General features: G+C 52.5%; 1 protein-coding gene across 4 annotated transcripts in view; it reads right to left on the bottom strand.

Annotated features, from left to right (window-relative positions):
• Positions 1–481: 481 nt before the first annotated feature.
• Positions 482–15,670, bottom strand: part of RBPMS (RNA binding protein, mRNA processing factor) — a 188,254-nt gene continuing 173,065 nt past the window's right edge. For 3 of the 4 annotated variants that reach the window (XM_036838866.1, XM_036838859.1, XM_036838861.1), the window contains 3 exons: positions 14,196–14,265; positions 7,988–8,089; positions 482–2,030 (listed from right to left, as the gene is read on the bottom strand). In XM_036838866.1, coding sequence (XP_036694761.1) covers positions 14,203–14,265 — 63 coding nt within the window. In that variant the 3' untranslated portion in view covers positions 482–2,030; positions 7,988–8,089; positions 14,196–14,202. Of the gene's footprint in view, positions 2,031–7,987; positions 8,090–14,193; positions 14,266–15,670 lie in introns of those variants that run through there. The other variant, XM_036838863.1, reaches the window with a different exon arrangement.

Here is a 15,670-nt window from a genome sequence, read left to right as displayed (position 1 = left end):
CCTTTTGGGGGAAGAGGAGTTGGTGAGAATATATTTATATAAAGCACTTTATGGTCTTGGCTATCAAGGCCTGGCTTCTCACTTAATATTTCTTACTCTAAGTCAGTAGAAAACCGCAAATACAGATTTCAGATAGGCCTGAGCTAAAGCTTTGTAGCCTGAGGAGGATGTGGGGTCTGCTGAGTGCAGTAAAAGGCATCACGAAAGGCGTGTGAATCTCCCCTGCGACCCTCCTGTGGGTCGGGAGGCTCTGGTCAAGGCCGCCGCGTCCGTCAGTTAGCAGGCGCCCCCAGTAGAGCCTTTGCATGGGTTGTCCAGGCCCTCCCATCCCTGCCCCTTTCTTCCCTTAGCCCCTCTGTCCTGGGCTCAAGGGCCAGTGCTTAGCTCTGTCCAGACCTGAAAATGGGAGCAACTTCGCTCCCTGGTCTGCAGTGTGGATGCACTGGGTTGGTCTTACAAAAAGGAATATGCCAAGCAGTGGTGTGACAGCTGGAATTAGCACTTTATTCTTAAAAATGACAATAGAAAAGTACCTTTAAACAGTTTATAAAAGCATAATAGACTGTGTGGAAGTTGCTGTTTTCCTTAGAAACAAGAGTACAGAACTGTCACCACGAACCAGGCGGCGCTGAAGGCCTAAGCAGGGCTTGGGTGTGGCAGGGACGTTCCTTCCTGTCACTTATCGGAGGGTGAGTGCCCCTCACCCCTGGCTCCTTTTGCTTTTTTTGTGATGACCTTTAAAAGCTTCTTGATCTCTTTACTTCTAATGGAAAATAATGAAACTAGAAAATCTGACACCAACCATGTATATTAGTCATTAAAACATCGAAGTCTTCAGCACAACGTGAGCAGATCGGTAAGAAAGCTTGTGGTCATGTGTAGCTATATCAGCAGTTAAAAATTCTTAGGTCAATATATTCTTACACCCAGCTCTTCTCCAGCAAGGGGGAGAGTGAGCTGTCACACACCCTGGAAGTGTCAGCTTACCACGCAAGACCGACTCTCTGGCTTTGACGGAGTCTTGAAGCAAGCTGACGAGTACGCATTCCAGACGCCACTGGGCCGATGGGGCAGGTAGTGTCACGGTGAGCACGTGGGAGTCAAGATCATGTTTTAAGTGGTGTGCCTGGCCCGCTGCTGCCAAGGCTCAGGAACGCCAGCTCAGTTCTACCCACGTTTTGCAAAATCACTTGGGAGACGGGAGCAGCTCACTGCAGCCAGGTGGGCCAAGGCTTCCCCTCAGACTCAGCACGTTCACCGGGGGGGTCGCGCGTCAGCTGGGCGCACACAGGAGCGTGCTGGTAGAAGAAAAACGTAAGAAAACGGCAAAACCCAACACTTGGCCCACAATTTATGTATAGTCACCTCTGGAGCTGCCGGGCTTTTCTAAGGGTGCACTCTGGTGAGGAATGTGCACCAAGGAAAGGCTGCTTTGCCCAGCTGGGAACCTGCCGCCGTTAAGACAGAAGCTCCTGGAGGCTTTGATTGTCTTGCAGGGTGTCCTACTAGACCTGGGAGTAAACCCCGAGCACTGCACTAGCGGTTCTAACAAACATCTAATGCCGCGTTACTCATGGACCCTGGACTCAGGCCAGGTAAACAGATTTCTATACATTCACCATATGATTCTGGAAATTTTGATAATGTTTAAAAACATGCCTTAAACATGCAGCTTCTTTTAAAGGAAAAAAATAGATATTTTAAATTACAAGCATTCAAAAGTCAAGCACAAAATCTGTGATCCAACCCAGTGTAAGATCATCCATCCTGTCATACTTAAAATGTTTGGTATAAAAATACTCACTCTCTTGATTTTATCGTTGACATCTTTTATGTTTCATTCGAAAATATCTCCAAACTGTACAGAAATGGCAGACCATGCGTTCACAAATAACACACACTATTTCTTACAATTATACAGTGTAAAAGAGTAAAACATTTTTATTGTATTTTTTTTCTTCGAGAAAAACAGATGTGTGATAGAGGCTGTGGCAGAGTCTTGAAGGGACCAAAACTGGGCGGGTTCCAGCCTGAAACAGAAAGCAAGCGTGTAAGGGCAGCGGGTCTCACAAGCGCGCGGTCCTTCCTCTGAGCTGCGCAGCTGTTTGGGGACACGAGTGGATAGAAGCCATGGCTCAGAGACTCCTGGTGATTCCCTACGACGGCGCATGTGTACACCTCTCTGTAAACACGGAATATCCTCACTGACCCTCCAGATGCAGACCACTCACAAGCCAGACGCCCAGTGGTCTCGCTTTACAAACACGGGGAGTGGGTATTTAATTTCTGTTTATCTTTCTCTTACTAGAATAATCTTTTCAAGCCCTCCCTCCCCTGCAGTTGCAAGGAAGCACTCATATTTGTTTTGCTTCGTGGCAGAATAAAGGGCCTTCGGACGATCATCTAGACTTTGTCCCTGGCAGACCCTGGTCCCAGGCGTTTCTTAAACACTTCTCAGCTCCTTTGTGTCTGCATCTACTCACTCACGTGAAGGCTGCATTGTAGGTGCCCTACTCTTATTCTGTCACTCATTTTACTTTCATCTCTCCAACTCCCCAGTCCCTTGTTTTCTTGCCATCTTACCAACAGGTCAGACTCACATAAATCTGTGACTGCAGGAAAGGTGGACGTAGAAGTAATCAGCATATATACTACTAGAATTCTGTAGGTGGCAGGAGGCCGTCCTTGCTGTTAACAACCCCTCTACGGCCCTGAGTTAAACTCTCACACACAGCACACTGGACGATCGTACTGAGCACTCCTCTCCCACCCAGACCCGTCCAGTGCCAGCTGGACCTAAACTATGACCCAATATATCTTGTCAGAGCCCAGTTTCTGGATGACAGTACAAATGGGTAAAAATAATGAGCCACAAGTCAGAAGACCGAATATAATAACCACAGACCTGTGGCTCATGGAAAACTCCATGGGGAGAAGCTAGGACACTGCTCTCGAGAGTAGGGATCTGGACATCCCGAACCTCTTCTCTGAAGGTAGGTTAACACTTACCTGTCTCTTCAGCTTGTTGTAACTATTAAATTAGCCCTCACCCATCATTTAGTTACGATTATGGAGAGGATAACGAGTGTCCCCTTTGGTTTAGAAATGCTCCCAACTCGAGCTCTGGGAGCCCCGTCCCCACGTCCTCCCTTCAGTTTCTCTGAGTTCTCTGGAACAGGATTTGTCCAGCAGGAGGAGGTCACCTCCTTTAGGAAAATTCCTTTGCTTCCCCTGGTGCCCAGCATAGTGGTGGGGATCAGCCCCCCAGACTCACTCAATGCCGGAGGAATCGAAGCAGGCCAGGACCCTTCACACCCCATCTTTGGTGCAGGTCACACGTACTGTGACACTCAGCAGGGCCAGCAGAAGGACCCCCCTCGTGAAAGCTACATCTCTTCTCCCGCCTGATTTCTACCCAGCAGGGGGTGGGGCACCAGGACCCCCGATCCAGCCCAGGTGTGCACGGCCTGAAGCAGGCCCGGGTGGGTGGCAGGAATGCATGTGCCCAGCGTTACGGGGGTCACAGGGCCAGGCCTGGTCTCTGGTGCTGTAGCAGCTGACGTTCTCTAATGCACTCCGAGCCTCAGTCCCCACGAGCGTCTGATCTGCGGCCTCTGGCTGCCAAAGGGGCCTCCCCACCTGCCGGTCTCTGTCCGTCCACGGAGGAGGGAAACCAGCTTTGGGGACCCGGAGACAAGGCCGGCTTCCTTCCTCCACAGTCTTGGCTTGTCAGGCCTGGAATGACAAGTCCCCCGTCATTCCAAACTTGACCCCATGCCAGCAACCCAAGCCGCGGATGTCGTCGATTCCAGGAAACCAGTGCCTGAGGGCAGTTCCCACTTCGGAGCAGCTCACGGGACAGCAGCGGGCAGCCCGTGGGCTCTGGGAACCTGAGGGGCCCCTCGCAGGGCACGGGCTTGGAGAGGGCCGCCCTTGAAAGCGGCCGACGGCCTTCAGGGGCTGCGAGCAGGGGAGCCTTCCCCGGGGGCGCCCACTAGTTCAGGAAGGACGAAGCCGCTGCAGTCTCTTCCAGCCCCTGGCTGGGTGAGGCAGGGCCTGCCTCGTCTAGGTCTGCTTGCTTCTCGGGTGCTCAAAGGCCACCTTCGGGCAAGTGCACGTTGCCAGCTCCGGCCTCTTTCCGGTTCCACCACCAGCTCCCGGGCGGTTCTCCCCATTCCCATCAGCTCTGCCCTGGGCGCTTCTGCCAGGACCTCAAAGGCAACGCGTCTCTACCGGGACTCACCACTTGGCCTTCACACGGCTGCGTTCCCAGACACGCCCTGCACTCTCAGGTCACTCTGACCACCCTCACCGGCTTGGTTCGCCTCTCCTGGTACGTGTTTCCACTAGACTCTTCATTCATTTTGCTTTGGGCAGTAAGGTGACAATTCCTAAAGCACCTCCCGCTACCTCGCTCAGACCTCCGCTGCCTCCCCAAGACCCTCAAAACCTTGATCAAAATCCACTTTCCACAAGACCACACAGTCATTCTTACGTCCCCCGCTTCTGTTAGTGTATGTTCCACATATACAAACCCTACTATCTTTCAAAACTCAGTTTAAGCCCCACTTCCTCCAGCCTTTCCTGACCCCTTCAGGCTGCAGGGCTTTCTCAGCTCCTGGCCGGAGCTCTCACGGTCCAGGCCACTTACTTGGCTTTCACAAGGATTACTTTCCTCCCTGAGACCATCTCCACCATCCTCTACTCCAGACACAGTCACTTGCATGTAGCAAAAATGCAGACACCTGGACTCTAGGACAAATGAAACGGGAACGATAGGCCATTAATGGGACATGGCCCCCAGGCTAGGCTGAGAGCCAGGAGACTGTGCCTGGGGCCCACGTGGGGCTCTGCACACCGGCCCTGACAGGGCCTCTACAGAAAGCTGATGTGGGGAGTGGGAAGGCGCCCCCAGCTTTCCGAGGCGATAAGCAACACACCCGACTTCAGGGTACTCTGTCCCCTTCCTGGGCCCCTGAGCAGGAAGAAAGATGGACGGGGCCGGTTAATCTAGGCTGCATAGAAAGTCGGATCTTTTGAAGTGAAAAAGAACAGGGAGGGAAGAAACAAAGAAAGGGGTGAGAGTCGATAAGTTCCCCGAGCTTTTCCGCTTTTCCATAACTGTGTTGGGTAAATGCAATTCTCACACGGGAAAAAAATGCGTCCGCATTGCCATAGATGTTCCAGACTGAATAGAAGGTCAAAATGTGGCTATTTCAATCCCTGTAAACAAGGAAAGGGGTTTAGAGCTAGGAACGGAGTTCAAACCTTGGAATGTATTAACAAGGACATTTTAAACAGAAAGCAAAGACATCCGGGAACACAGAGCACCATGGGGGGTGGGAGAGAGTCAGGCTCTGTTTACAGAGCAGACTCTCCTCACAGAACCTTTCCGGAAAGGGGGTCAACTATGACATGCATGTGATGGGATAAACAAGGGAAGAAAATGTGTATAAAATCTTGTCTGAAGCAGGTCACAACTGTCTCAATTTGAAGACAATGGAGAATGTCTCCCTGTGTCTTAAGGAATATTGCACGATTCTAAACCAGTTCATTTCAGCTGTCCTTGATGGAGAAGATCACTGCGTGTCCCTCAGTGCTCGGGGACAGCTGCCGACGTGTATGGGTCATGGTGCCGGCTGCCCTGGTGGCGTTGGGGGGTGGCCAATGTCGAGACCCACAGGAGAGGCTGCTCTTCCCTGAGGCGGCTTGGTAGGTTGGTAAGTTAGAGTGTGTTGATGCAAGCGCCTTGTGAGCGTTTTCTCCCAGCGAGAAGAAAATCCTCTTTCTGTCTTCCCCCAATCCATCTGTATGTATACTTGACCTATTTACTAATGATTTCTTCCCCAAGAGTTTTTTTCTAACATTTATTCATTTTTACTAAAAGGTAAGAAATATTCCCTTCCATCCAAATCTCAACATCATGTGACTAAGGTTTTTAATAAGAGTGGTTTAGTTTTCATTTTATACCTGTCAGCTTGACTTTTAAAAAATCAAATGCTGATACTAATTTGTAACAGACTAGTTAACATTTTAAAAGGTTCACAGTCTATAGAGTCTCCAGGGAACAGTCATCTGTGGTTAGAAACTCCTCCCTATTCTAAAGATGCATCCCCTGCACCAGCGCACCACTGGCCATGGAAACGAGCTCACGCTGGCCGCCCCGCTGTGGCCCTGGGTGGACGCCAGCCCTCAGCCTCAGGAGGCCCGCCCTTGGGGCCAGAGATCCTCCCTCCTCACAGGCCAGGCCTATCCCTGCAGTGCTGTCTGACTGCAGAGCTGGGGAGGGGAAAGCCTCCTCTACACTCTTGTAACCGACGGGCGGCCTGGGACTGGTAAGCCCCACCGCGAACACGGCTAGTGCTGAAGACCCCGTCCACGTGGGCCACCGCCACTCTCTCAGGCTCAGCTGCCCACCCAGAACCAAGCCCCGGTTCTCCTCCCCCTTGTCACCAGGCCCTTCCACTGTCTGCAGAGAGTCACCACACGCTCCAGCTGCTGCTGCTTCCTGACGGGGCTCATCTGCTTGTGCCCGAATTACTGAGATCTGGGCTGATTTACTGCACTAAAAAAAAACAAAACAAAAAAACCCCTCCTCTAACCTTCTAAAAGAATTGTATGGGTGGCTTCTAATTGGTCCTTAAATTTCCCCAGAGGAGGAGAGAAAGCAAAGCAAAATCTTATCTTTTTAAACAGTTTTACTGAGTGGTAATATCCGTAAGAATACTGTGGTCACTTCTGTTAAGGGCCATGAGAAAAGGAAAACCTGATCGATTAGAAGGCTGTAGAACTAGTGGGATATCTCTTGGCTGCCCTGTGTGATGTGGAAAAATCTTTACCTGTTGGTCAGTCTGGTTAGTGTGAGAAACAGACGTCAGTGGGAAAAAAGACCCCAAGTGCCTGACGCCGGGTCCCCACGCAGGCAGGGTGGGCAGGCTGCACGCGCCCACTACGCGCGCCTCTCGGGGGCACTGAGAGGTGGTCTTCTGAGCACGAGATTACTTATGCCCCAAACGTGGTAATGACCTCCTAGGCCCAACTGCCCGGTTCTCTGCCCTTAGCAGGAATCTTGTTCTCTCTATGACTCATCTTTTCTTTATAGGCCCCTCGCAGGGATGAAATCTGCCACCTTATTTGGGCTGGGACATAACTGCTGCTGGCCTGCCCCTGGCATTCCTGCTGTTCTAGGTCAAGCTTTCCAAAGAGACTGGAAGCCCCACATGTGGTGCCCAGCAGGCAGGTCGCCTCCTGGAACCCTGCTGCACGACTGTCCCGAGACCACGCTTACTGCTAGGAGTGAAAGAACTGAGCAGTGACAGCTGGTAGCGACGGAGAAGACGGACAAATCACCAAAATCTTCACCACTAGAAAAGCCCCGCAGTTCAGAGGAGTCCAGGTAGACCCCGTTATAATTCCGTCACGCCCAAGGGCAATCGCCCTGTTTCTAAAGAGGCTCATCAGAATGTCTCCAAGTCATCCAGAAAGGACTGCACTACATTCAGTATAACTGGACTAACAGATCAAAAGGAATATACATACTACATCTGAAGATGTCCACCAAAATGGTTAATTAAAAGAAAAAAAGGCTTAGGGCTTAAAGGGAAAAACTTCATTCACACATATGTTCCCTTTGATGGACTACCTCATACCCGGCTGCTGCTGGCTGAAAGGTGTTGACGGCCTCACGCAGCAGGGCTGTGAGGACCGAGCACTGGGTGCCGCGCTCTGAGAGCCCGCAGAGCTCACCTGCTACCCTGGGACGACTCTCCCCCAGCAGGCGGCAGCTAGAGGAGACGAGCGCACGCTGATCCCGAGCACCCACCCAGCAGGTCGCAACCCAGGGCGCCCAGCGCGGCCCCCGGAGGGGCCCCACCCACAGGGGATGCTGGTGTGATGGTCCCGGCTACACCGCTCCACGCGGCCGTGCCCTGCCCGGGACACGCTGCTGCGTGGGAGGAACCGTTCAGTCTCTGACTTTGGAACTCACCAGCGCGCTCCAGTTTTGTAGAACAGCTCGAGAACAGTAGCCACTTGAAGATTGCGTTAACACCCACAAGACAGATTGCAGCCACCATCACACACCTGGAACCTGGGGTGGAGAAAGAGATCAGCCTTTAACACCCGCGGTGACAGCCACCCCGGCTGCCGGCTTCCCCGGGCCTGTTCCGAGGGCAGAGAGCTGCGAGGCAAAGGCACCAGCACCAAAGGCCTCCACTGCTGAGCCTGAGGACGAGCTCCGACTAGGAGTGCCACGAAGAGCTCTCGCCGGGACGTGGCGCAGCCAGTGGGAGGAGGCTCTCGGGGGCCGGGGTGCCCGGCGGCAGAGGGTGGCTCCCAGGGACTCACTGGCAGCAAGCCCAGTGGGGAGGGCACCTGGAGAAAAGCGTGCCCTTCAGGAGCACCAGGGCATAAGCCCCCCGGGGGCAGGCAGGCAGGGCCTCTGCACACACGTCCCCCAGGACTGGACAGAGGAAAGGCACGGGATCTGAGGCCCCCCCGAGAGGAGCCCGAAACCTAACCAACTCCAGGGGCCGCCCCAGACCCCAGGGACAACTCTGGTCAGCTCAAGGCCACAGAAGCAACTCTCCAGGAGAACCCTGTGCTGTCACGTGCACCAATGAACTCGACTTTGCTCCGAGCACCTACTAGGAAACAAAACCCAAAAGCTAACACTTGTGAACCTACCCTGCTATTCCCAGTGTCTGAGAATTCTGAGACAGGAAGAGGCAGACACTCAGTGAGCAACACATTTTTAATATTCTTCCTGCAGGCATGGCTGCCTCCGGGCTGGCTGGCTTCATCAAGAATTCCTGGTGCTGAGGAAGGCAGGCCCTCGCCCAGCACATGGACACCGGTGCCCGATTCCCCGCTAGCGTTCCTCAAGTCTTCAGCGCTGCTCTCCTTCCCGGGACAGAGAGCCTGCTTCTGGCGCACAGGGCTTTGTGGGCAGGAGCGCACGACGTGCTGTGGAAAGCTGCCCCGGGATGCTGCAGGGAGACCATGCCCTGCGCTCAGACGGCCTCCGGGGTGAGGCGGCAGGCTGAAAGAAAGACCGCCTTCCCAGGGCATCCCTCTTCTCAGAGTCAGGAAAAAAAAAGTTTTCCCCAGAATTTCACTATAAAAACATTGAAGATGAGTAGATGTGATTCTAGTCTCCTGGTAAGAGTTGGGTTGAGGACAGAAAAATCAATGTTCACCCCTGGAAACAAAACCTATCACCTGACCCAAGTTTTGCCGGCCGTGTCCACACTTGCCGGGCACAGGCAAGGAGGGAGGGAGGGCGTGCCTGCAGACCCAGGGTGCCTCCTGGGGCGGCCAGACCAAGACTGCCTTTTTAGGATGCCTGTCGTTTAGGAAATCACACTGATGACCAGATTCCTCTCAGCCTCCGGGCTGGAGCTAGTCGGGAGGACTGAGGTGGTTTAGGAGTCCTGGGACCCTGGCTTCTCGGCCCGGGTTCTGGGAGCCCAGGGTTTTATCAGCAAGCCGCTCTCTCCAGTTACTGCATCAACAACACTTGTCCGCACACCGGGCTCACCGGGTGGGCAGAGAGAGCACGTGGGCCAGAGTCTGCTTTGCAGAGACCCCGGGAGAGGACTCCCCAGAGAACACAAAACACCAGAGGGGAGTCCCAAGGCGTTCACCTTTAACTTTACGGTGAGCACGCCGGCCTTCTGAACCTCTCCTTTCAGCCACGCAGAGAGCGGATGGCAGTGGACGGTCGGCTCCTGCAGGTGGCCCTGCCCTGCGACCGCGGAGACACCGAGGCTCAATGCCCTGATCTTAACGTGCGGCCGCGATCTGTGACCTTCCTCCAGGGGCCGGGCAGGCAGCTCCCTGGTGCACGTGCTCAGGGGCCTCCGTGTCCCAGCCAGACTCGCAGAATAGACCATGGGTGCAGGGGGAGCCACAGGTGACTGCACTGGGCTGTCACAACAGTCTTGGGTGGCACGCGGCTCGGCAGGTGCTAGGAGGTGGTTAGCAGAAAGCTGGAAGGGACGCCACCACCCCGGTGCCTGGCAGGAGGCAGGTTCTCAGGCCCGTCCCTACTTTCTGACTCACACAGGAAGCAAAACAGACCCCAGGGCTCAGGGTGGGGTAATCAGAACCAGGGCACGTGGAGACCCCTCTCAGGGAAGGGCTCATCCACTCGGGCCGCCGGCGCACGTTCTGCCAGCACTGCCTTCAAGCCCTAACCAGCTCAAGCCTGTTCACGTGGATGTAGCAAAAGGGAGGGAAGAAGAGGAGGAACAGAGAAGTTAAACTGTTCTCTAAACTTGAGTAAAGTGAGGTCTGTTCTGAAAAAAGAACCCCATATAAATCTGGGAGAGCTTTCATCTCTGCTCCCGTGTGCAAGGAAGCACCTGCTGACCCCTCACATTTGCCCTCTTTCCTTGATTTACATTTTTCCATTAGCCCTTCTCACCACCTGACCTACTGTGTTTAATTTAGTATTTTATTACTCTTCTTCTCCCTGTTACAGAATGTCAGCTCCACCAAGTCAAGGGTTTTGTCTGCTTCTGTCCACTGTTGTATATGCAACACCCAGAACAGTACCTTACATCCTGCAGATGGTCACTGAATATGTATTGTGTCAATGGACTTACATGTGACCGAAAGACCTTGGTTCGCAGAAGGAAAGGGAATGACCCTGGGGCCTCTTCTAGGGAGAAGGCAGGGGGTGGCCGCGTGGAGCCCCAGCAGCTGTCTGGGCTTCCATGAAGACTCTGCCTTTCCCACCCTGCGAAGCTCTAAGCTCTGCCTGGACACCCAGCAGCTGGGGCTCTCCGGATCACGGCCGCATCCCCAAGGCACTGGTGCTCACAGCCAAGGACAGACTAGGCCATTCCTCCCCAAAACTAAACAAAAGGAACAAACAGGTTCAAATTCTTATCCCTTGCCATGTTCTCCTTTAATTCAGTGAGGCTGTAACTACATGTGCTTATAATTTCTATGCTGTGGTCTTGGTCCCCGGCCAGGGAAATTTCATGAGTTCTTTAAGAACACCCTCCCACATCCACTCCAACTCTAATTCTTTCTCCCCCCTTTTTTCTGATTTATTTAACTACATTTGGATACCCAACCAGGAAAACTGCGTAACCCTTATTCCTTGTAAGGAGCGACTACAGACTTGCTCGTGCTTTTCTGTCCTCAACCCATCTGGGAAATTGATCACTGCCAATCGTTATTATGTTTTCTGGAGTTCTCGGCCACATGGCTGAACCATTAGCAAAACTCTGTAGTGATGTGCACACGTTGCAACCAGACTAAACACCATCTGTCAAGCAAGATGTTGAACAAATTAAACCGTCAGTAACACCCACCCCTCTAACGACCACCCTTCTGGTGGTCTTACTTATGCCGCTGATGGCAGTCCACACGCACACCCACCCCCTTTGGAGCGCTCCTCCCTCTGGAGCATCCTGGGCAATAATTCTCCTTTCTCTTTAAAATGTGTGTCCATGGCTCTTGCCCCTTAGAACTGAAGCTCTTCAGGGGCACAGGCCTAGTTTCACACATTTTTATATCTACCACATAGTAGATAGACAACACACGTTTATTTAAAGAATAAAGAGCTTGTTTACTTTTCTAGTCTAGTCACTGATTTCCCTTTAGAAATAAGCGCTCAGAGTGGGTCAATTAAAAATCCCTGAAGGACCTCTGGGAGAACAGGCCTGGAATGTTCAGGATCCAGAAGGAGGCAGCCCTGACGTTCCACACATCACAAGTGACGCCAGTCTGCATACAGGTCCTTATGTCTGATACCAGATGTCACTTCTGCCCCTATTCTGGCGCCATCTTTCCGGCGGGGGGGGAAGAAAGCCCCTTCCAATGAGTACAGGAAGGCCATGTGGGCCAGTGGTTCCACTGGTGGCACTTACCCTTCACTTGCCCTTTTCTAGAGACTCATTTTGCTCTAAAATGTTTGTTATTTCATCAGCACCACTGTTTTCAGTTCTAACTTACGTTTCCTTAAGATTACACAGCCTGGATTATTAGCTGTCTTGGAAAGGACTTGATCCAAGAGATGAGAAGGAGCCTGGGTAATGGAGCCATACTGAGCTGGTCTAACTTCAGGCGGGATGGGAGACTGCAGTCCCAACCCCAAGTGCAGTGTATTGAGTGCAGTGATCTCTCCTCCTCCGGAGCCACCTCCTCTCCCCCACTCCCTTCAGACCCCAAGGAAGGAGCCTGGCCCATGGCCCAAGTTTATCTCAGCACAATGATGCACCCATAGGAGACATTACATCTTTATGCAGATCCTACAGTGTTTCCGAAGCCATACTTCCAGGGGAGTGGGGAGCAACTGCTGGCCCTTCTCTGGTAGCCACGCCGCCTGTAGATCTCTGGGGAATGGAGCTAGATCTCTTCGACTGCTTACCAATCCTGCCTTCTCTTTCCTTGGGCCCTATGCCACCACCATCTTTTGCCAGCTGGAACTGCCAAAATCTTGCTCAGCTTTCCTACAGCATTTGACGCTGCAGACCAGGCAGCTCAACACTGCCCTCCCCGGGCGCCGTGCCGCTCCAGCTCCTGGTCACTCTTCACTCCCAACAAGCTGACCCCTTGCATCCAGGAGAGCCTCCAGGTTCTGCCCCACCGACCTCACCTCCGATTTCATTCATTTCCTCAACTATCAGCTTACGCGAAAAATGCCAGATCTGCATTTCACCCCATGAACTCTTTCATGAGCTTCAGAATTTCTGGTTTTCTTATCCTAGACACCCCTAGGTGAATACCTACCAGCCTCCGAAAACTAAGAGATAAACACTGTCACAGAGAGGTACCTGGGAACAGTGCCTTCTGGAGCTGTATAACATGACAGCGCTGGACCAGTGCCATCCACTAACGGAGAAGATTCCCACACAACAAATGCCTAAGGCTTTTCGGAACAAAGAAACAATGGCTGGGGATATATAAATTAAATTTAAAAATTAATTATGGGCATATGGATATGGAGCATGGACTTAGGAAATTCTGGACTTAAAGGGACTCCAGAATATACCTCAAAAGCATAAAATTTATATTTTCAGGGAGAAAAAAGTCACCCTTAAATAGCAAACTAAGATTTCACAAAACAGTAAAACATTTTAAAGAACATTTTAGGTGTCTACCATGGACGGCTGACTTCATCTTTCTAAGAAAGGACATTTAAAATACAACTGTCACTAACATTACCATTTCATTTTAAAAGGGTACTTTAACACACAGAGAAGAACATAATTTCAGAATAAGGGACAAATACAAGTAGCTTTAAGGAAAGAATCCTGGTTTTCCCCCTGTAATCACAGATTAGTGACAAGTGTTAACAGGTGACTAATGGTCCAAGGGTTATACGTAGAGGTGCCCCTGGTTTAGATTCTGGATAAGAGGTGAGGGCACGGTTTCCCAAGGTGGGCGCTATGTAAAACATTAGTCTCCTAAGATTCTGTGAGAAAAGGGTGTACTGGTCTCAAATAAGTTTGAGAAATACTGCATCCTAGAGTTTCCTAATCTTCAAGATTCACGATGCTCATATTGTTATAAAGGCTCTGAGAATCGTTTGGTAAAAAGTCTTTTTAACTCCGACCTTAGAAGCATGTAAGTCTCTGTCCACGGTTATACCCTAGGACAAGTGCTCTTTGACCACACTCAGAAATATGTCATCTTAGGAGAAGAAAAGGTACAATCCTAACTTATTGAAGTTGATGTCTTAAAGCACAAAAGTGTCATCCCTTGACTTACTTATTGCCAGGGCCAGAGAAAGAATCCTGACTGGTCGGGGTGTGGGTTGAGTGGCCCCTCCGACACCCTTGTGTGGGATTTCTGATACTCTGACACCCAACACTAATCCTTCTGTTTGGTGAGGCCCTTCCTTCTGACCTAGGACCGGAGCCCTCTGGAAGCGCTGACCTTTTACGGTGCTAAGAACTTCCGTAACTGAAATCTGCACTCAGCAGTTGCCCTGGTAATTGAAATGAAGGTGACATGAGCCACCAACTGAGACTTCAGGTCAACAGGGCAACCTGCCTGTGGAAAGTAAATCCCGGAACTCTCTGGGCCACGAGGAGTTTGTTGGGTGACTGTTCACGAGCATGGACAAGCCCAGGAGTGGGCGCTGAGGCAGGATGACAGCCGCCCACTTATCAAACGTCTGCTCTGGCCTGGGCTCGTCCAGGCACTGGACACAGTTCTCTTCGAAACCAAGTACTTACATGGGATTCAGCAGAACTGACGGGACTTCCAGCCCTGAGAAGTAGCCTCGGAGGGAGGGAGCCAGCGCATCTGGAAAGACACGTGGGGAGAAGGTGTGAACCAGGGCTCCCCCTGCCCCCCCGAACATCCACACTCCTCCCAGGGCGTCCTGCTGGGCTGCTGCCCCCCTTCACTGTCCCCAGGCAGCGCCCACTCATCCTTGCCCACGGGCAGCTCTCCCCCCAGGGGCTGAAAAGCATCGGAGCCGCGTCCTGAGAAATCCTCCACAGGACCAAGCTCTCGCGGAACAGCCGGGGTCCCGCAGCTGCCCCGCTCCCAGCTTCCTTCTCAGCTAACAGCCACTGCTGGGCTAAAATCTGGCCCAGCGAGCCCCCTTTTCCATGCTCACTCAGCGGCACCTAGGCTGGGGGCCAGGCTGCCTAATGGCTTTCTGAGTAGCACGTGGCAACACGTATCAGCTTTGATAAGGAAGGGATGGTTCCCGACACCGTCCACGCCAGTGGTCTGGCCAGGAAGCCTTTTGAGATTCTGCTCCTATTCTTTTAGAAAGGGTCCTGGCCCCTCGGCCCTGCGGGGTGTCTGGTGCCCCGTGCTGTCTGCTCAGTCTGCTGAGCCCCAGCTCCCCCATGAGGTTTCCAAACTGAAAGGCCAGCCCCAAACACAAATGGACGGTGACGCTCTGTGCACTGGCAGAATGTTCCCATCCTGTAACGAGGAGGATGTGAACAAACAAACAAAAGGGCACGTGCACTACGGCTTTGACAGATGTCCATCTATTGGCACCGTCAGTTTTGACCCTGAGCCTTTGGACAGAGGCGAGAGATGCCCGTTTACCGCTGCGTCTGTTTACACCGAGGAGGGACCACCTCCCCACCAGCCTGTGAGCGACACAGGAAGCAGTGCTGGGCGTGGTGGCGGGAGAGCAAATTACAGCGAAGGGGGAGGCTGCCAGCAGGGGGAGGCGGCACACTCCCAAGCATGGCAGGCGGAAGGCCGCTCTTTATTTGGGTCTGGCCCAAACCGGTTCACGTGAGAACGTTTCTGGAGTGGAATGTGACGCTGGGAGGAATTTTACCCTGGCAAACCAACTTCCGTAGTTTAATGAAATAAAATCTGCAGCAGAACCCCTTTTTCATATGGCATCTTATTCACATCTCCAAAGCATAAACAGATGAAGCAGCAATCCGGCTGATACAGAGGTGCAGGGGGCCTGAGGCATTGATGGAGACCTTCTGCCTCCTCTTACCTGACTTGTACAGGTGGGGAAATCAGCTGAGGGCTGGGTTTCCTGAATGATGTCCACCATGGTCACAGAGCCCAGTGGGCTCGGGGCTGGGTCAGAATCCAGGGCTCAGGCTCCACCAGCTCTAACTTGATTCCAAAACCTGGGCTGTCTAGGAATGGGCCCGAGAGAGCCCACGTAGTACCCCTGGCCTCTCCCCCTGGTCCACGTGCACAAGTGCGCGAGTTCCCT

Source organism: Balaenoptera musculus, chromosome 21, assembly GCF_009873245.2.
Source record: "Balaenoptera musculus isolate JJ_BM4_2016_0621 chromosome 21, mBalMus1.pri.v3, whole genome shotgun sequence".
Taxonomy (NCBI): Eukaryota; Metazoa; Chordata; class Mammalia; order Artiodactyla; family Balaenopteridae; genus Balaenoptera; species Balaenoptera musculus.
This window is presented reverse-complemented; position numbering and strand designations above follow the sequence as displayed.